Source organism: Sturnira hondurensis, unplaced genomic scaffold (assembly GCF_014824575.4).
Source record: "Sturnira hondurensis isolate 20B ecotype Veracruz unplaced genomic scaffold, ASM1482457v3 Scaffold0008196, whole genome shotgun sequence".
Taxonomy (NCBI): domain Eukaryota; kingdom Metazoa; phylum Chordata; class Mammalia; order Chiroptera; family Phyllostomidae; genus Sturnira; species Sturnira hondurensis.
Window position 1 is genome coordinate 823,919 of NW_028080827.1, and position 20,713 is coordinate 844,631.

The 20,713-nt window shown below is 38.8% G+C and overlaps 2 protein-coding genes across 2 annotated transcripts in view; both read left to right on the forward strand.

Moving 5' to 3' along the window:
- GOLM2 (golgi membrane protein 2) overlaps positions 1 to 20,713 on the forward strand; it is a 110,151-nt gene that overhangs the window by 10,474 nt on the left and 78,964 nt on the right. The window lies entirely within an intron of this gene.
- LOC118992567 (60S ribosomal protein L31-like) lies at positions 1,135 to 1,548 on the forward strand. Its single transcript, XM_037054506.1, is given in 2 exon segments — positions 1,135 to 1,185; positions 1,187 to 1,548. Coding segments are annotated over 2 exon segments (387 nt in total). The 3' UTR covers positions 1,523 to 1,548.

Genomic DNA, 20,713 nt, shown 5'->3' on the forward strand with positions numbered 1-20,713 from the left:
GTAATGTAATTATGATGTGCCTTGGTGTGTTCCTTCTTGGGTCCAACTTCTTTGGGACTCTCTGAGCTTCCTGGATTTCCTGGAAGTCTATTTCCTTTGCCAGACTGGGGAAGTTCTTTATTATTTGTTCAAATATGTTTTCCACTTGTGGCTGTTTCTTTTCCCCTTCTGGTACCCCTATAATTCGGATGTTGTAACGTTTAAAGATGTCCTGGAGGTTCCTAAGCCTCTCCTCATTTTTTTGAATTCTTGTTTCTTTATTCTTTTCTGGTTGGATGTTTCGTTCTTCCTTCTGGTCCATTCCATTGATTTGAGTCCCAGTTTCCTTTCTATCACTATTGGTTTCTTGTGCATTTCCCTTCATTTCAATCAGTTTAACCTTCATATGTTCCTCTAACTTGTGGCTATAACCAACCAGTTCTGTGAGCATCCTGATCACCAGTGTTTTGAACAGTGCATCTGAGAGGTTCGCTATTTCTCGGTCGCTTAGAGTTATTGGCTCTGGGGCTTTGAGTTCTTCTTGAGCCATATTTTGGACAGTTCGTGCCTGTCATGTATGAGGAGCAGAGCCCTAGGTGTTCACCAGGGCGGGGCAACTCAGTTGCTGGGTTGTGATGCTGTATGGGGGGGTGGGGTCAAAGGAAATCAATGGCAGTCCCCTCTGCCGCCTCCTGCCGGGGCTGTGCGGTCCGTCTCACTGCTCACACCTCTGCTGGTTTATCTTCGCACGAATGTGTGACCACGCTCAGCCTGCCCCGCACCCTCACTGGGTCCGTGATGCTACCCTGGCTGCCTGTGGTCCTGGGTCGCCTGGGTCGGGGGATCCTTCCTGCCTGACCCTGTTCTGCTGGTGGTCCGTCCCTCTTATGGGTCCTGGTTGAACAGTTTGTTGTCGGACTTTTGTATAGTTCAGTTTTCTGTTCTTTGGCTGCATCTTTGTTTACTAAACCTTTGTTGTATTCAAACTTGGTTGTGGGAGAAGGCACAGTGTTTCCACCTCTGCCTTCATCTTGGCGGAAGTCCTATATTCTGCTGGAAAGGAAAGTTTTTTCAACAAAAAATTTTGAAACAGAACCCTGTTTTCCCTTTCCCGTAATATCTTGCATTCTTTCTTTCCAACCTGGGCCCAGCATGATGGCTCCTGAAAAGAAGGGTGGCGAGAAGAAGGGCCATTCTGCCGTCAGCAATGTAGAGACCCGAGGTAGTGACCAGAGAATACACCCTCAACATCCACAAGTGCATGTGTGGAGTGGGTTTCAAGAAGTTTGCCCCTCATGCACTCAAAGAGATCTGGAAATTTGCCATGGAGGAGATGGGAACTCAAGATATGTGCATTGACACCAGGCTCAACAAAGCTGTCTGGGCCAAAGGAATAAGGAATATTACATACCATATCCCGTTCTGGTTGTCCAGAAAATGTAGTGAAGATTCAGATTCACCAAACAAGCTCTGTATGTTGGTCATCTGCGTACCTGTCACCACTTTCAAAAATCTACAAACAGTTAATGTGAATGAGAACTAACTGTTGATTGTTGAATAAAGTTATAACACTGCCAAAAAATGTTTTTTGAAACAACTGGATATCTTATTTATTTATTTATTTATTTATTTATTTATAATCTTCACATGAGGACTTTTTTCCCCCTTGCTTTTGGAGAGAGAGGAAGGGAATCAGAGAGAGAGAGAGAGAGAGACATCAGTGTGAGAGAGAAACATCAGTTGGTTGCCTTCTCATGTGCGCCCCAACCAGGGATCAAACCCACAACCTGGATATGTACCCTGACCGGGAATTGAACCTGTGACCCCTCAGTCTATGGGACTATGCTTCAACCAATTGAGTCACACTGGCTAGCACTCTTTTTTTTTTTAAATTCTCACTTGAGAATATGTTTATTGATTTGAGAGAGAGAAAGACATGCAGAGAGACACAGAGAGAAACGTCAATTCATTGCCTCTCGTGTGCATCCTAAGGATCGAACCCACAACCTAGGGTTTGTGCCCTGACTGGGAATCAAACCTGCAACCTTTTGGTGTATGGCATGACACTCCAACCAACTTAGCCACCCAGCCAGGGCCAACTGGATATCTTTATGGGGGAAAAAAGAGCAATAAATGCTATCTTGCAAAATATACCAAATTAACTTGAAATGAACCATGAACTGAAATGTAAAAGATGAAGCTATAAATATTGTAGAAGAAAACACAGGAGAAAATATACATAGGCATGGATTTTTTTGAGGGCACAAAAAGCCTAAACTGTAAAGAAAAAAAAAGATAAATCAGACTATGAAAATTTAAAACTTTGCCCCTCAAAAGTCACTATTCTTTTTAAAGCCAGACACAGATTGGAAGAAATATTTATAATATATGTATCTGACAGAAGAATTTTACCAGAATATACAGGGTGGGGCAAAAGTAGGTTTACAGTTTTAAGTATGCAAAACACTTTATTCATGCATTATTATTAATTATTGTATTATTTTCCCTATGAACAACCTACTTTTGCCTCACCCTGTATATAAACTTCTTATAACTCAATAATAAGACAACGCAGTTTTTAAAATGTGCAAAAGATTTGAATAGACAATTTATCAGAGAAGATTTATGAATGGCAAATAAGCTCATGAAAAGGTGCTCAATATCATTCATTAGTCACTAAGAAAATGCAAATTAAAACCACCTTGGGACACCACTTCACAACCACTAAAATGACTAACATTAAAAAGATTGACAATATCAAGCCCTGGCCACTGTAGCTCAGCGGACTGAGCGCAGGCCTGTGAACCAGAGGATCGCAGTTCGATTCCCAGTCAGGGCACATGCCTGGGTTGCAGGCCAGTTCCTGGCAGGGGGCACAGGACACATTGTGTGTCCCCGGCAGAGGCAACCATACATTGATATTTCCCTCCCTCTCTCCTTCCCTTCCCCTCTAAAGATAAATAAATAAAACCTTTAAAACAAAAAACAAAAAAAAAAAGATTGACAATATCAACTGTTAATATGGGTGTGGAGCAACTACAGCTCTTATATATTACTTGTGGGTATATGAAATGATATACTACTCTCTTTAGAAAACTGCTTAGTGGTTTTGTATAAAGTTAAGTATATACCCACCATATGATCCAGCCATTTCACACCTCAGTGGTATTTACCCAAGAGAAATAAAAACATGACCACACAAGACTTACAAATATTCATAGTAGCTAGTCTCTCTCTCTCTCTCTCTCTCTCTCTCTCTCTCTCTCAAACACACACACACACAACCCTTGGAAAAATTTACATTTCCATCAGCATGTGAATGGATAAATAATTTGTGATAAATTCAGAATATGACTGGATATAACAGAATATTTCTTAGCAATGAAAATGATTGAATTACTGATATGCTCAACAATGAATGAATCTCAAAGTCATTATTCTGTGTGGAATAAGCCAAACATAAAAGAATACATATTTATGATTTCATTTATGTAATATTCTAGAAAAAGCAAACTAATTTATAATGATAGAAAACAGAAGAGTTGTTGTACCTCTGAGGCCAGAGGTACAGGGAGGGATGAAAAGGGACAAGAGGAAACGGTCGAGGGGAGGGGGAGAAGGTTAAATTGTGTTATATCTTGATTGTAGTGGTGGTTACACAGGTGTTTAAAGCTATCAAAATCAACAAATTATTTACTTTAAATAGAACAGTCTATTGAATGTAAATTGTACTTCAATGAAACTTGTTAAAAAATAAAAACATATAGCAATGAAAGTGGGGGAGGAGGAGCCAATCAGTGCTTCCTATTCCCCTTAACATAGCTCACAAATCTTTTCTCAATATGACTCAAGCCTTGTTCTTGAAGGACATCCCATATTCTCCCTCCAATCCACATACTTTTAGATCCTCAAACTCTCCTGCTTTTTCTATTCTGGGCTTTGAAATATACCATGCCCTATGCTTGGAACCCTCTTATTTCTCCCAAGCTTCTTATTGCTCCAAACCTCTCACTCATTCTTTATCTCACTAAAGCCTAATCTTTTTAAAGGACTTGACTAACCTTTTCCTTCTCAAGAATGTCTTCCCCAAAACCTTCAACTGCGATAGGTTCTCCTCTCTATTCCCTGCTCGATTATAAGCTCCATATCCTGTATACTGTTATCTGTCTCTCATTTGCTGCTGTATCTACAACATGTAGCACAGGAACTGACCCAAAGTAAAAACTCATGTATCTGATGAATGAAGAAATGAAATTGGTGTTAAAGATGACAGCACAGGTTATATATATACATTGAATGAGAGAGGGATAGATTAGAGAAAATGATTGTTATTGAAGCTAAGGGAGGAAAGTTCAAGAAGCAGGGACAGGAGAAACAATCAGATGTGGGAGGCAACTGATCAAAAGCTCTGAAGCCACATCATTCCAAAGTGGAGTTATTTGGCCAGGGAAGAATAGATAAAAGTTAATTAGGAATCAGAAAGAGACCTGGTGAATGAAGCCCTGTGAGAAACTGTAATCACTGCAAGCCTATCCTGTGCCTAGAGGGAAGCTTGGATTTTAAGTCAAAGGAAACATTAATTCTCTACCAAGAAAGAAGCTAAAATGGGGAAAAACTTAGGTCTTCATCCACAAAAATGTAGTTCTGTTTGCTTAATGAAGTCACAGTTCAAAAAGTACTCCCTGTCACTTCAGAGGACAGATAGCCCATGCCACACTAAAACAATTGTTTCTTTTCCTCTATCAAGTGGGTGTAAGGAAGCTCCTTAGATGTACTTTTACGCTTGCTTTCTCTACATAACTAAAGCCATCATTTTCCTAGAATCAGTTCACTTTATGACCATGGAACTTCCCAGGATTACTCAGTTCCATATTATAGGAGCAAAAGAAAGTGGAGAAATACGAAAACATGAAAGGGAGACATAAAGGAAAAGTGGGGATATGTTTCTAAGATCTTTTTAGCACAGTACAGTAAGTGCTCAATATGGTTTTGATAATTTAATTAATATATTTGGGTTTTGAGAGAGCAAAACAACTCTATCCACCATCTTGGAGCCTATAGGCCTTGGGAATAGGACTTGTATAATGACAAATATACAAGGAAGGCTGGAAGGCTCTGGTCCAAGGCCATTTTTGCTGGCTCTGAGCAGGGTCTCTGGAACCAGAGGGAGCACACAGCTCTTCTTAATCTTGAAGGTGTTTATGCTTGAGATGAAACTGAGTTCTTTCTAGGCAAGGGACATGCTTATATATACAAAGCAAAGATTGACACAGTGACTCCTGATGGCAAACAAAACAAAACCAGAGTCATAGAGGTAACTTGTACTCAAGGAAACAGTGGAATTGTTTGTGCTAAATTCCAAAGCCACCTTTCTGATAAGGCCATTGGACACAGAATCTGTGTAATGCTGTACCCTTCGGGGATTTACTTATTGAAAAGTAAATAAATAAAAGTGGATTAAAAACCAATATGGGACTAAGCTTCTCAGAATTAACTATACCAATGCATCCAGGAAAGAAAGGAACTAACATTATTAATATCAAACTCTGTACTGGACAAGCTTTTACTTCATGAAAGTAAAAAGTGAATTTTATTTCATGAATCCTCATGTTATGGATGAAGAAACAGGCTTAAGAGAGGTAGGAGAAAGACAGAATTCTAAACTCAGATCTATTTGATTCTAAAAGTCCTTGCTCTTTCCAGTAAACTTTATTTGCCACACAGTATTTTACATATATGTGTGTATTTTAAAATATAAAATGTATAAAATATAAGTACATATTTTTATATAAAAGCAGTTATTAGCAAATCAAATAACTTTAGTATTCACTATGTCTATTGGTTTCCTAAGTTTCTGTAACAAACTGCATGGCTTAAAACAACAGAAATTTCTTATCTCACAGTTTTGGAGATTAGAAGTCCAAAATTAAGATGTTGTCAGGGTCATGCTCCTACTGAGGAGGGGGAAATTCTAGCTTCTGACAATCTCAGTTGTTCCTTGGCTTATGGCAGCATAACTCCAGTCTCTGTCTCCATCTTCCATGGCTGTCTTCCCAGGATGTCTTCGTGTCTTCATGCCTGCATGGTGTTATCGTCCCTACCTACCCTTTATGTAGCATTCGGTTTTCTCTTCTTACAACGATGCCAGTCATATTGGAATAAGACCTACCCTAATTTATATGATTTTATGTTAACTTGATTACATCATCAATGACTCTATTACGAGTAAGGTCACATTCACAGGTTCCAGGGGATTAGGATTTCAATAAAGCTTTCTGGATACACAATTCAACCCATAGTAATTCTATAAATCATTGTGTAGTGATTTGAATCTTAATATTGACTGTTCTAATCCATGAACATGGTGTATCTATTTTTAGGTCTTTAAATTCTTGCAGCAAAATTTTATAGTTTTCAGGGTTTAGGACTTGCATGTATTTCATTATATTTATTACTAAGTATACTTCACATATCAGATGTTATAAGAAATGGAGTTTTATTTTTACTTCCATTTTTCTTTGCAGGTGTATAGAAATGCTATTAATTTTTGTATATTGATCATTTCCCTGAACTAGAACTAACTTATTCTAGTACTAGTGGAATCTAAGGAATTCTAAGGAGTCTACCAAAAATAGCCACTAAAATACATTAGTAATAGAATTTTAAAAATATGTATAGACATATGTATTTTATATAAATATTTTTATATATGTGTGCATATATATATATATACCTTAGAATTCTCTTTACACAATAAAATGAACTGAAAATAAAGACAGTTTTTACCTCCCTTTCCAATTAGATGCTTTTTATTTTATTTTTCCTTGCCATATTGTACTGGACAAGTGAAATCGGATATTCTTGTAGAACAGCATTTGGCATATTTAATACCTACTTATGATTTTTTTAAAAACTCAGCAAAGTAGGACTAGAAGGAAAGTTCCTCAAATTCATAAGGGGTAGCTATCAAAACTCCATAGCTAGCATTATTCTTTTTTATATTTTATTGTTTATGCTATTATAGTTGTCCAAATTTTTCCCCTTTTGTCGCCCTCCACATGGCTCCCTTCACACTTCCTCAGGCAATACTCACACTGTGGTCCATGTTCATGGGTCCCGCATACATGTTCCTTGGCTACTTTGTTTCCTATGCTATATTTTACATCCCCATGACTATTCTGTAACTACCAATTTGTACTTTTTTTTTTTTATCTTTAGAGGGGAAGGAGCGGGAGAGAAACATCAATGTATGGTTGCCTTTCGTGCGTTCCCTGCTGGGAGTTGGCCTGCAGGGAACTGGCCTGCAACCCAGGCATGTGCCCTGACTGGGAATCGAACCGCAATCCTCTGGTTCGCAGGCCCTCGCTCAATCCACTGAGCTACCAATTTGTACTTCTTAATCCCTTCACCTTTTTCACCCATCCCATATGCCCCCTCCCATCTGGCAACCATCAAAACATTCTCTGTACCTATGATTCTCTTTCTGTTCTGTTTGTTTGCTTAGCTAATTTTTTTTGATTCAGTTGTTGATGTGTATTTATTGCCATTTTATTGTTCATATTTTTGATCTTCAGGAAGACCTTTTAACATGTCATATATTCTGATTTAGTGGTGAAGAACTCCTTTAGCATTTTCTTGTCTGAGAAGCTCTTTATCTGTCCTCCAATTCTAAGTGATAGTTTTGCTGGGCAGAATAATTTTGCTTTTCATCTCTTTGAATGTTTCTTGCCAATCCCTCCTAGCCTGCAGAGTTTCTTTTGAGAAATCTACTGACAGTCTTGTGGGAGCTCCTTTGTAGGCAACTAATGGCTTTCCTTTGGCTGGTTTTAAGATTCTTTGTATTTAACCTTTGGCATTTTAATTATGATGTGTCTTGATGTGGGCCTCTTTGTATCCATCTTGTTTTGGGACTCTCTGTACTTCCTGGACTTGTATGTCTGTTTCCTTCTCCAAGTTTGGGAAGTTTTCTTTCATTACTTTTTTCAAATAGATTTTCTTGCCATTTTCCTCCTCCACCTGACACTTCTTTGATGAGAATGTTGGTATGCTTGAAGTTGTTCCAGAGGCTCCTTGCACTATCTTTGTTTTTTTTTTTTTTTGGATTCTTTTTCTTCTTGCTGTTCTGATTGGTTGGTTTTTGCTTTCTTATTTTCCAAATTGCTGATTTGACTCTCAGCTTCATCCACTCTACTGTTGATTTCCTGTAGATTGTTCTTTATTTCAATTAGCATGTCCTTTGTTTCTTGCTGGATCTTTTTTACGCTGTTGAGGTCCTCACTAAGTTCTTTGAGTACCCTTATAAATGGTGTTTTGAACTCTGAATCTGATAGATTACTTTTCTCTATTTTGTTTAACTTCTTTTCTGGAGTTTTGTTCTGTTCTTTCATTTGGGCTATATTTCTTTGTGTCCTCATTTTGGCAGCCTCCCTGTGTTTGTTTCTATGTATCAGGTAAAGTTACTATATCTCCCTGGCTTGATAGAGTGGCTTAGTGTAGTAGGTATCCTGTAGGGTTCTTTGGCACATCCTCCCCTATTATCCAAGATGGGTACTTACTGTGTGGGTTGAGTACACCCTTCTCTTGTAGTTGAGCATTGATTGCTGTTGTCATGTCCAAAGTCAGCTACCACCTGTATTCTGTCTAAGGTCACACAGAATTAGCTACAAAACGATCTGCAGATGGATGCTACTTTGCTGGGCTTAAATATGCCCAGGAAAGGCCAAGTTGTGAACTAGGGCCAGCTGCTATTAGTGCTGGGCCTGGGGCCACTTAGCAAGAGATAAGGGGCTTGATAAAGCCAGATGCCATATGTTTGAGAGAATTTAGGAGAGTCTGAAGCATGGTCCAAGACGAGCTATTCATATGGAAAAGGCACTGGGAACAGCTTGGGGGTGCTGAAAGTTGGGTGGGACAGGGCCTCAGGGAATCACCAGGTTGGGGCAAACAGTGTGAGCCAGGTTGATGGAGTCTCAGTAATAGTGCCTGCCTGCTGGCTCTGTGTCTCTGGCGGGGTAGGGCTCAGAAAAGAAACAAGGCCTCTGCCAGCCTTGTTTGTCTAGGAGAATGCTGCCCTTAGCTCTTGCCTTGATGCCTGACAATTCAGTTCTCTCCATATGTCTCTCATGCCTTTCAATTTGCTGCCCTAGTACTGAAGCTTAGAGAAAATGAGACTGAGTAAGTCTCTGCGTGAGTCCTTTAAGAGGAATTGCCTGAGATTCTAGCATTTTCTGTCTTCCACAGTCTCAGTCCCTGCTGGTTGAAGTTACGGAGACTGACCTTCCTGGCACTAGAACTCTGGGTGGGGGGCCTAGTTTGGGACTGCTGGCTGCTGAGCTATCGCTCTTGATTTTTATCCATCACATGTAGATGTGGGATCAGCATGTTCCATGTCACCACCCTCCTACCATTGTCAGTGTGGTTTCTTCTGTAATTCTGTAGTTGTAGGACTTCCATTCGTTCAGTTTCTCATGGTTCTGAATGCTGGTTGTTCCATAGTTTATTTGTGCTTTTGATATGGTTGTAAGAGGTGGTGAGCTGTGTTTGCCCACACTGCCATCTTGTCCACTAACATTATTCTTAATGGCGAAAGACTAAATGGTTTCTCCTAATATCAGAAACATCAGAGTTTTAAATAGAGGAGTTACTTGATCAAATTGAGCTTAAAACATTACTTTGGCTATAAAATAGAAAAATGATTGGAGGGAAGAAAAGGTTGGTGTAGGAAAAGAATTACTTATAAGGTTTTTATTTAAAAAATTGTTTTAATAGTGCTGATAAAAGATTATGGAGTCTTCAACTAAGCACAGTATAATTCTTAACCTGGCCAATACCAGCCTCAGGAAGGGATTTGGATTAGTTCTAATGACTGGAGAGTGTCAATGACATTTAGACATGGATCCTGGAAGGCTAGAGGTTCTGTATTTCAGGAGAGCATCTCAACTTTGAAGAACTCTCTTGCTCCAAATGCTAGTAGCACCTTGATGGAGAAACACTGGGTCATTTAAGGAACAGAAATAGGGAGAAATAGAATTAACAATATTCTGTAGTACATTTAATGGGTGATGGAGAGTCAAAGATAAATCCCTTGATACTGCTTTGTGCAACCCAGCCCATGGTGGTGCTGTGACCTCAGGAAGGAACCTTAGATTAGAAGTTAGCTTGAGCCCTGGCTAGTGTAGCTCAGTGGATTGAGCACAGGCCTGTGAAGCAAAGGGTCGCTGGTTTGATCCCCAGTCAGGGCACATGCCTGGGTTGCAGGCCAGGTCCCCAGTGGGGGACATATGAGAGGCAACCACACATGGATGTTTCTCTTCCTCTCCTCCTCCTTCCTGTCCCCTCTCTCTAAAAATAAATAAATAAAATATTTTTTTTAAAAAAGAAAGAAGTTAGCTTGAGAAGTGCACAGTTTTAGGTAAGTTGAGTTTGAGGAATCTATAAAATAACAACTAGGCAGTTGGAAATAACTGTCTGGAACTCAGCAGAAATGACTAAGAATGGATTTATCTGTAATAGTTGTTGAAGTCATAGGAATGGCCTAGGTTTAGAATGAGATGCTTATATGTTGCAGAGACTTTATAACGGTAGTAGAGGAGGAGCAGGTTTGAATAACTGAGGACGAGTAGCTAGAGAATAAAGAAAAAGCTGGTACTGTGGTATCATGTAGGCCAGGGGAAAAGAGTTTTGAGGAAGAGTTGCCAATGTTAATTACTGTAATTATTTATTTTTAATTATTTCTCCATAACTAGATTGTGAGCCAGGCAGAGCTGTATATTCTATTAATCTTTGTATTCCCACCATTCCTGGCATATGTTTTGAGTACCTGGTTTATACCTGGTTAAAAATTGTTGAGTGAATGACCATATCTGCACATATATAGTGGATCCACTTTTTTCATGTCTTCTACCTTACTTTTGTGAATTTCTTGACTACAAAAATCTACTCTAAACTCTGTAAACACTTGCATATTTGGCATTATGTGCTGTGAGTGGACTCAGTAAATATTTGATGATTGATTGATTCAGCAGGTTGCACTGGATCTTAACCAGAGTATGCGTAAGTATCTGCTAGGGTTACCACAGATACTATCCATATACCTGGTTATCCTACTTTTCTGAAAAACATAATAAAAATATTGTGATGTAAGAACATTCAGAATCAACTCACCTTTCTAGCATACATAGAATGTATCCTTTCTTTGAAATGCACGAGTGACCATCTAGTTAGTATTTTCTTCATTTAGAAACTCAAAAATATTTTTGATTCAATTTAACAATTAAATGAAGAAAGCCCTGGGACTAGTTTAGCGGTATTATAATGAAAAAAGATGAGTTATCTTATATGTCACATAGCATCAGGGGCTTATTTCATAAGCTGGAAACTAATTTGAAATAAGTTCACAAAGGTTAAAATGAAATAAGTCTTTTACTGATATAGTGCTTTATTACCTTTCAAAGCACAGTATATGCATAAGACATTTATTTGAGAAAGTTGAATATTTACCATGTTCTACATGCTAGAGATAGAAAGATGATAAGATTTAATACTTGTCCTCAAGGAACTGGATCTAATAGGGAAACATATAGAGAAATAATCTTTGGGGTTGTCCAAAAAGTCTATTACATTTTCTAGTAGTGCTTAGTTGTCTTTAATATCATTCGAAACAATTTTGTTAGATTGTATTGTGACAGCTGTCATATCAGCGTGAATTAAAAAAAAAGATACACAACATTTTTGGCGTATTATGCTTTATTATTTGAAGAAAGATAAAACACACTATAATGCAAAAAAGATGTGCAGTGTATGGAGAAGGTGCTATGACTGATCAAATGTGTCAAAAGTGGTTTTCGAAGTTGCTTAACACTATTGACATTTTAATCAAATAATTATTTGCTGTGGGGCTGTCTTATGCATTGAAAGATGTTTAGCAGCACCCCTGGGCTCTACCCACTAGAAGCCAGTAGTGGGAGATAAACAACATACTCAAAATATCCAAGTCAATAAAGTTATTGGTGAAAATGAAAAATATGTCTTTTATTTTATGGAAAAAACTAAATGGACTTTTTGGTCAATCTAATATAATGCATGATTAAATGCTGTAGTAGAATTATTTGTGAAAAGACTTGTAAGTACAAAAGAACAGTTAATTAACTGCTTGAGGTAAGTCAGAAAAGAAAGGATTCACTAAAGATGAATCTCAATGGATGAAGAGTAGTTTACCAGACTTAGAAAGGGGTTGGGACAGGAGGATGATAAGGTAATTTAGGGAAGCTTGAAAGTATGTTTGTACCTTCACTGGTGGTGAGAGGGAAGGGAGTTTGCTGCTACCGATAAAGATATGTGGGGCTAGACTATTACTGTTTTCTATTGTAAAGTTGTAACAACATAAAGTTTATTATTTTAATCACTTTTAAGTTTACAATTCAATGGCATTAACTACGTTTACAATGCTACATAATTATCACCACTATCCATATAGAGAACTTTTTTTAATCATCTCAAACAAAAACTCTGTACCCATTGGCAATAACTGTCTCCCTCCCTCATCCCCTGCTAACCTCTCTATTCTACTTTTTGTTTCTATGAACTTGTCCACTCTAGATATTTCATATAAGTGGGATCATATCTATTTGTCCTTTTGTATCTGACTTAGCATGTTTTCAAGATTTCTACGTGTTGTAACATGTATCAGAACTTGCTCTTTATGGCTAAATAATACTGCATTGTATAGAATATACTACATTCTGTTTATTCATTCATATATTGACAGACACTTGTTTCCAACTTTTGGCTTTTATGAATAACACTCCTTTGAATATTCATTTACAGAGATCTGTTTAAGTCTCTGTTTTTATTTATTTGGGGTATGTATCTAGGAGTGGAATTGTCAGGTCACATGGCAATTCTGTTTGAAACTGTAAAACTTGTTTTTCATAGTGGCTGTACCATTTTACATTCCCACCAGCAATGCATAAGAGTTCCAGTTTCTCCATATCCTTGTCATCATTCCTTGTTTTGTTTGTTTGTTTGTTTGTTTATAATAGCCTTCCTAGTAGGTGTGAGGTTGTATACCACTGTGATTTTGATTTGCATTTCTCTGATGACTAATGATGTTGAATATGTTTTCATGTGCCCCTTGGCCGGTTTTTTATCTCCTTTGGAGAGATGTTTCTTCAAGATCTTTGCCCATCTTTGAATTGGATTGTTTGTTTTGTTAAGTTGTAGCATTTCTTTACTTATTCTAGATATAAACCCTTATCAGATATATGATTTGCAAATATTTTCTCCTGGCCCAGTGGGTTGTCTTTTCACTCTATCCATAGTGTCCTTTGATGAACAAAAGTTTTTATTTTGATGAAATCCAATTTTATATATTTTTTCATTTGTTGACCATGTTTTTGGTGTCATATTTAAGAAACCATTGCCAATATAGTCAAATTTTTATTTTGAAAAGGTAATTATGGGCATAGTATGGAGGGTAATTGTAGCGAAAAGAAAATTGAAGCCAAGATCAGTGAGGAAATAATATTACTGCAGAAGTTTAGGTAAGAACTATGGGCCTAAGTTTAAAACAACCCTTTTAAATGATAATGACAACAACTACCACAACAACTTACATTTATGCAGCACTTAACTTTGTGCCAGGCACTATTGGATTTGTTTATCTCAGATATAATCCTTTTAACAACCCTGTGAGACAGATAATACTCTTATTTTACAGATGAGGAAACTGAAGCTTAAGAGAAGTTAAGCAGTATGCCAAGGTTATAGAGCTAATAAGTCAAGGATTCTGAATTCAGACCCAGGCAATTTAACCTTAGTGCCTGTTCTTTTAAACACTGTGCCATTAGGCCTTTACATAATTATAGTCTTTTCTTACCTGCAGTGCTTTGTTCAGTTTTCATTACATGATGTAAGTTTAGGAAAGATCCAGAGAAGAACAAATAAAATCAAGGGAGGAAAGAGCAGTTACTATAGAACCCACTAAAAAGATCTAGAAAAAAACTTGAAAGAGTATGTTACTAAAGAATATGGATAAAAACTTTCCATATAAGATGGTTTTGTGCTTATGTACATTCTACTTATAAATGACCCTTCTGCACTAACTATATATATAGTATCTCTTGCCTTTCCTGGAGGAAACTATTTTATATCTTAGTAGGGAAAGTTTTTTTACAAGTTTTTTTTTTTTTAAGATTTTATTTATTTATTTATCTTCAGAGGGGAAGGAGAGAGGGAGAGAAACATCAATGTACGGTTGCCTTTTTGTGCGTCCCCTGCTGGTAGTTAGCCTGCAAGGAACCGGCCTGCAACCCAGGCATGTGCCCTGACTGGGAATTGAACCGCGATCGTCTGGTTCGCAGGCCCGCGCTCAATCCACTGAGCTACGCCAGCCAGGGCTTTTTACAAGTTTTACTTCCTTAAGTGGTGCCCCTTCCCCAAATGAGAAACATTTACTCCTCAAATGTACTTGTGGAATACCTTCAGTTAGAGATTTATTTGAGTTAACTGCATCGTGTACATATTTTTCAAAATGAATATAGTCTGAAAGAATTTTTTAAAAGATTTTATTTATTTATCTTTAGAGAGGAAGGGAAGGAGAGAGGGAGAGAATATCAATGTATGGTTGCCTCTCGTGCGTCCCCTGCTAGGAACTGGCTTGCAACCCAGGCATGTGCCCTGACTGGGAATCGAACCCCGATCCTCTGGTTTGCAGGCCCGCACTCAATCCACTGAGCTACACCAGCCAGGGCTGAAAGAATTTTTAAAAGATGGCGGTAAAAACACATAACATAAAATTTACTGTCTTAACCATTTTTAATTGTAATGTTTGCTGTATGCATATTATTGTATAAAGAGCTCTAAAACTTTTTCAGCTTGCAAAACTGAGATTCTGTACCCATTGAACAAAACTCTCCTTTCCACTCTCCCCAGCCCCTGTCTGAAAACAATTATTTTTGGTTTGAGAAAAGATTTTAATATAGAAACTCTTATAGTGGCATAAAATAATTGCACATGTAAGGATTCCCCTTTACTAACAGAACAAAACTATATTAAATTGGAACCCTTAGAAACTCTAGAACATATCCGCACTCTGTGTGATGAAAACTGAAGCAGCCTTTCCAGTACAGGGAAAATTAGTATCAGAAGACTGAGGGGTGACTCTATCATCAAGTTTTCTATTTGGTAGTAATGAGTGTGATCAGTAGAGTTAACTTTCACAGGAAGTAAGCTGCGACCCTATTTTGGCCTTTGGTAGAATGATTTTTATTGAAAAGTAAATTCCCCTGATAGTCTATGTTGAGAATAGCTTAAACACATTCCCTTAAATACACTGTAACCAGGCTTTTGCTCCCAGCACACAACCAACTGTCCTTTTCAAGGTACCAGCGATTTCAGTGTTGCTAAGTCCACCTGTCAATACTGAGTTATCAACTTGCTTCACTTATGAGCAGAATTTGACTTCCTCCTCCCCGAAACAAATTTTTCATTTTGGCTCTTGGGAAATGGTAGCTATCTTTTCTTCTACCTCACTAGCTGTTCCTTCTTATTCTTTTCTAGAAGGTTCATCCTCAAATAGAATGCTTCAAGGTTTAGTCCTTGGACCTCTTCTTTACACTCAATCCCAGCTACCTCTTTAAATATTTATACAGTGATAATTTCCAAATTTCTGTCTTTTGCTCAGACTATTTCCTTGAATTCCAGGCTTGCTATCCAATTCCCTGTTCATCATCTACTCTTGGATGGCAAATATGGTTTTGGACTTAACCTATCCAACGCCAAACTCCTCTGTGATCTTTCCCCTCCCCAAAACTTCTGTTCACAGTCTTCCCTAACTCAGTTAATGGCAACTCCTTCCTATCAATTCCTCAGGCCAGAAACTTTGTAGTCATTTTTGTCTCTTTTCTTCTTACCCCCATATCCAGTTTATTAGCAGATCCTGACTCAGTTAAAATATATCCAGAATACAAACACTTCTCCCTACCCTGATTACTACCATCCTGGTCTAAATTTCTACCATCTCTTGCTTAGATTATTGATGGTAGTGTAATTGGCCTCCTTTCATCTGTCCTTACTCTCACTTCAATAATTGGCCTCTTTTCTTCTGTCCTTACTCCCACTTCAATCCATTTTCAGCACAACATTGTGTTCAAATGCCAATTACATCATGTTTCTTATCTGTCCAAAGTACTCCAGTGGCTCCAGTATTTGGAGAGTATACTCCAAACACTCTCAATTGCAGGAAAAAACCAACAGGCTCTATACCATTTTCTTCCCTCACAGTTATCTAACCTCATTTCTTACTACCCTTCTTTTTGCTCCTTGATTAACACTACACTGACCTCTTTGATGTTCCTTGAACATAAGTCATTCTCCTATGATAGGACTTTTGCACTGGCTGTACCCTTTGGCTAGGACACTTCCCCAGTTAGCCGCATGTTAATTCTCACTCTTACAAGTCTGCTCAAATGACGTCTTTTTGTTGAGGCTTTCCTCTCTTTTCCATCTCTACTGTATTTTCTCCAGCACTTACTAGTTTTTAATATATTGTATGACTTATTATATGCCCAGCCTCATAGGAGAGCAGGATTTTTGTTTTTGTAATTTGCAATATCCCCAGTGCTTAGAGCAGTGACTTGTGCAAAGTAAATACATACTGAATAAATTAACATAGGAAAAAATTAAAGGCATCTTCAGGATCTAAAACAAGATTTGGCAACATTGGTGGATAGTCTTGGCATGAGATCCTGGGACATGACTAAATTAGAGGAGACCTCGAGGTGGAAGGTGTGACTAGAGCCTAATAGCATAAAAAAATTGGGAGCATATTGGAAGGATGGGGACAGTCAATATAATGAAATTTTTATCTATAAAAGTTAACATAACTCCTGTAGAATCAATTTAAGTTTTGGTTCTGATTCTAAAGGTGTCAGTGTAATTTTTAGTAGTAAAAAGGAAAGGGAAGGAAACACTGCTGACAATACATGGTCACAGTAAAGAGTAGTTTAATTATTAGAGATGGTTAGAACTGCCTTGACTATGTCAAGGAGACCATTTCTGATAACTGGATAGAGCAAATGGTGCCCACTTTATGGAAGGCATTAAATGCTCGGTAGAAGAGTTTTAGATTCTGCACTATGGTATAAAGTAGTCAATCACCGGATCTTGACTAGAAGAAAGACTTGATGGAGAAAAAGTTTTTGCAAAGATGTTTCTCACTACTGTTTGGAAATTTCCTCATGTTGAGTGCCTGCAGTGTGTCAGGGTATTATGGGAGTGAGTGAACAAATAAGATCTCTGTTCTTATGGAGCTTAAATTCCAGCACAGCTAGACCAGAGTAGTCCATGTAGATCAAGGTGGTTGCCATGAACATAAAAAGAGTTAAGAGTCAGATCTGAGAGAAATTGAAAAAGAAGAATTGGCAGGACTTGGTCATGACTTACATGGGGTGTGAATGTACGCAGTTATAGGTATTGATGGGCTGTTGAATGGAATGCAGAAGAGAAGCAGCAGAATCAAAAGGTTGGCGATGGCACTGAAAGTAGTGGGGGAGTTGAGAAGGACTGCTAATTTGTGGAGAAATTATTTTGATTTTTTAAATTTCAAGTTTCAGGGCTTTGTGATAGGTGCAAGTGGAAATGCCTTATGGGCTGGATGTGGCAGATAGGGAGGAGACTCTTGCTCTCATACTTTCCAGGTCTGACTTGCTTTTCCTACACACCTCTCATTCTCTCCTTCCCTTTTGTAGCCCACCATCTGCACCCACTTACTTGGCTTTAAAATTTATCACTCACCCAAAATATGCCTTGTGGCTTGACAGGAGGTACTGCTCTGTATCTTTCTCATTCTGGGATTCGGGCCAACTAAGATGACACTGGAAATATTGGTTGCTGTGGTAGAATGAGAGGGTGATGAACTATGCTCTTCCTAATTGCTTATGCTTGGAAGTGGTTCATGTCATTTTGCTCACATTTCATTGCCCCTCTTTCAATCCAACTTCAAAGGAATGGGGAGGGGCAATCCTACAAAGTGCCTGGGAAGAGAACTATTATAGGAATATTTGCTGACAATAACGACTACCAAAGTCCTTGATTATTAATTTATTGTAACATAAACTTGATCATCTGATTTCAAGTCCTTGAAATTTAAAGATTATGAACTTCAAACTTAAATATTTGTGGGAGAATAGCTCAAAAAAGAGATCAGAACTGCTGAACAAACTATACTTTTTTCAACTTCATCTGAACTGCTGATCCTTTCCTTCTTCCTTTCCAGCCACCCTGTTCATTCTTTACTTTAATCATTTGAGTGAAGATTTCATGTTCTTTTGTTTCAGTTTAGTTTCTTGCGATTCTTCTCCTTTACATGCTGATTTCTTTCTTTTTTAATACATTTTATTGATTATGCCACTACAGTTGTCCCATTCCCCCCCTTTATTCCCCTCCCCCCTGCACACTCCCTCCCCCCTCCCCCCTTTAGTTTATGTCTATGTGTCACAAGTTCTTTAGATTCTATATTTCCCACACTATTCTTGCCCTCCCCCCTGTCTATTTTCTACCTACCATCTATGCTACTTATTCTCTGTACCTTCTCCCCCCTTCTCCTCCTCCCACTCTCCCTCCCACTGCCCTGTTGCTAACCCTCCATGTGATCTCCATTTCTATGGTTCTGTTCCTGATCTAGCTGTCCTCTTGGTTTGCTTTTGTTTTAGGTGTGATTGTTAATAACTGTGAGTTTGCTGTCCTTTCACTGTTCATATTTTTTATCTTCTTTTTCTTAGATAAGTCCCTTTAACATTTCATATAATAAGGGCTTGGTGATGTTGAACTTGAATTTGACCTTATCTGAGAAGCACTTTATATGTCCTTCCATTCTAAATGAAAGTTTTGCTGGATAGAGCAATCTTGGCTGTAGGTCTTTGGATTTCATGACTTGGAATACTTCTTTCCAGACGCTTCTTGTGTGTAAAGTCTCTTTTGAGAAATCTGCTGACAGTCTGATGGGCTCTCCTTTGTAGGTGACTGTCCCCTTATCTCTTTCTCCATTTTAATCTTAGTTAATGTAATTATGATGTGCCTTGGTGTGTTCCTTCTTGGGTCCAACTTCTTTGGGACTCTCTGAGCTTCCTGGATTTCCTGGAAGTCTATTTCCTTTGCCAGACTGGGGAAGTTCTCCTTTATTATTTGTTCAAATAAGTTTTCCACTTGTCGCTCTCCCTCTTCTTCTTCTGGTACCCCTATAATTCAGATGTTGGAACGTTTAAAGATGTCCTGGAGGTCTCTAAGCCTCTCCTCATTTTTTTTGAATTCTTGTTTCTTCATTCTTTTCTGTTTGGTCATTTTTTTCTTCCTTCTGGTCCACTCCCTTGATTTGAGTTCCAGTTTCCTTTTCATGGCTGTTGGTTTCCTGTGCATTTCCATTCATTTCAATTAGTTTAGCCTTCATTTGTTCCTCTAATTTGTGACTAAAATCAACCAGTTCTGTAAGCATCCTGATCACCAGTATTTTGAACTGTGCTTCTGATAGGTTGGCTGTCTCTCTTGGTCGCTTAGAAGTATTGGCTCTGGGGCTTTGAGGTGTTCCTTCTTCTTGAGCCATATTTTGGTCTGTTCGAACCTGTTATGTATGAGGGGCGGAGCCTTAGGTGTTCACCAGGATGGGGTGACCCAGTTGCTGGGTTGTGAGGCTGGATGTGGGGGTGGGGTCAGAGAGGGGCAATGGTGTCTGTCCCTCTCTCTCGGATTTCCATCTCCTCTGCTGCTTCCCACAAGCAAATGGGACCACTCTGGTGCTGGCTCCTGGGTGTGTGGGCCTGTGCACTCTCCAGGTCCCTGTGGGTCTCTCTAGCAAACTCTCTGTGAGCCTGGGAGCTTCTCCTGGCATCTGGACCCCGAAAGTTTTTCCAGTTGGTGGTTTTAGGCTTTAATTCCCGTTGCTGGGGCCCTAGCCCAAGTTGTCTGTCTCACTGCTCGCTCCTTCGCCTGGTTTAGCTGCACATGCTTGAATGTGTGACCTCAGTCTGCCAGCCATCTCGTGCCCTCACTAGGTCCGCACGTTGCCAACCCACGTCTGGGATCCGCCAACTGCCACCTGCGGTCCTGGGTTGTTCCTGCTGCTTTTTCCTGCCCGAGCTGCTCCGCCAGCCACTGACTCTGCCCCTCTTACTGGTCTGGATGAATGGTTTGTTGTTGTTGTTGGATTTCCATACAGTTCAGTTTTCTGTGTTTTGCTTGTGTTTTTGTTACTAAAACTTTGTTGTCTTTAAACTTGGTTGTGGAAGGAGGCACAGTGTTTCCACCTACACCTCCATCTTGGCCGGAAGTTCAGCAGGAGTCTACATGCTGATTTCAAGCACAGCTGCAGAAAATTGTATAACCAGACTGGTACATAATTAGCTACATGAATTGGCTTTTCTTTTTTTTAAAGTACATTGCATTGATTATGCTATTACAGTTGTCCCAATTTTTTCTCCCCTTTGGCCCTCCAGCCTTCCCAGGCCCCCTTAGTTCATGTTCATGGGTTGTACATGTAAGTTCTTTGGCTTCCCTATTTCCTATACTATTCTTAAACTCTCCCTGTCTGTTTTATGTCTACCACTTATACTTCTTATTCCCTCTACCTTTCCCCTCCCTCACCGATAACCCTCCATGTGATCTCCATTTCTGTGATTCTGTTCCTGTTCTGGTGGTTTGGTAGTTTGCTTAGTTTTTCATTTTGTTTTTAGGTTCAGTTATT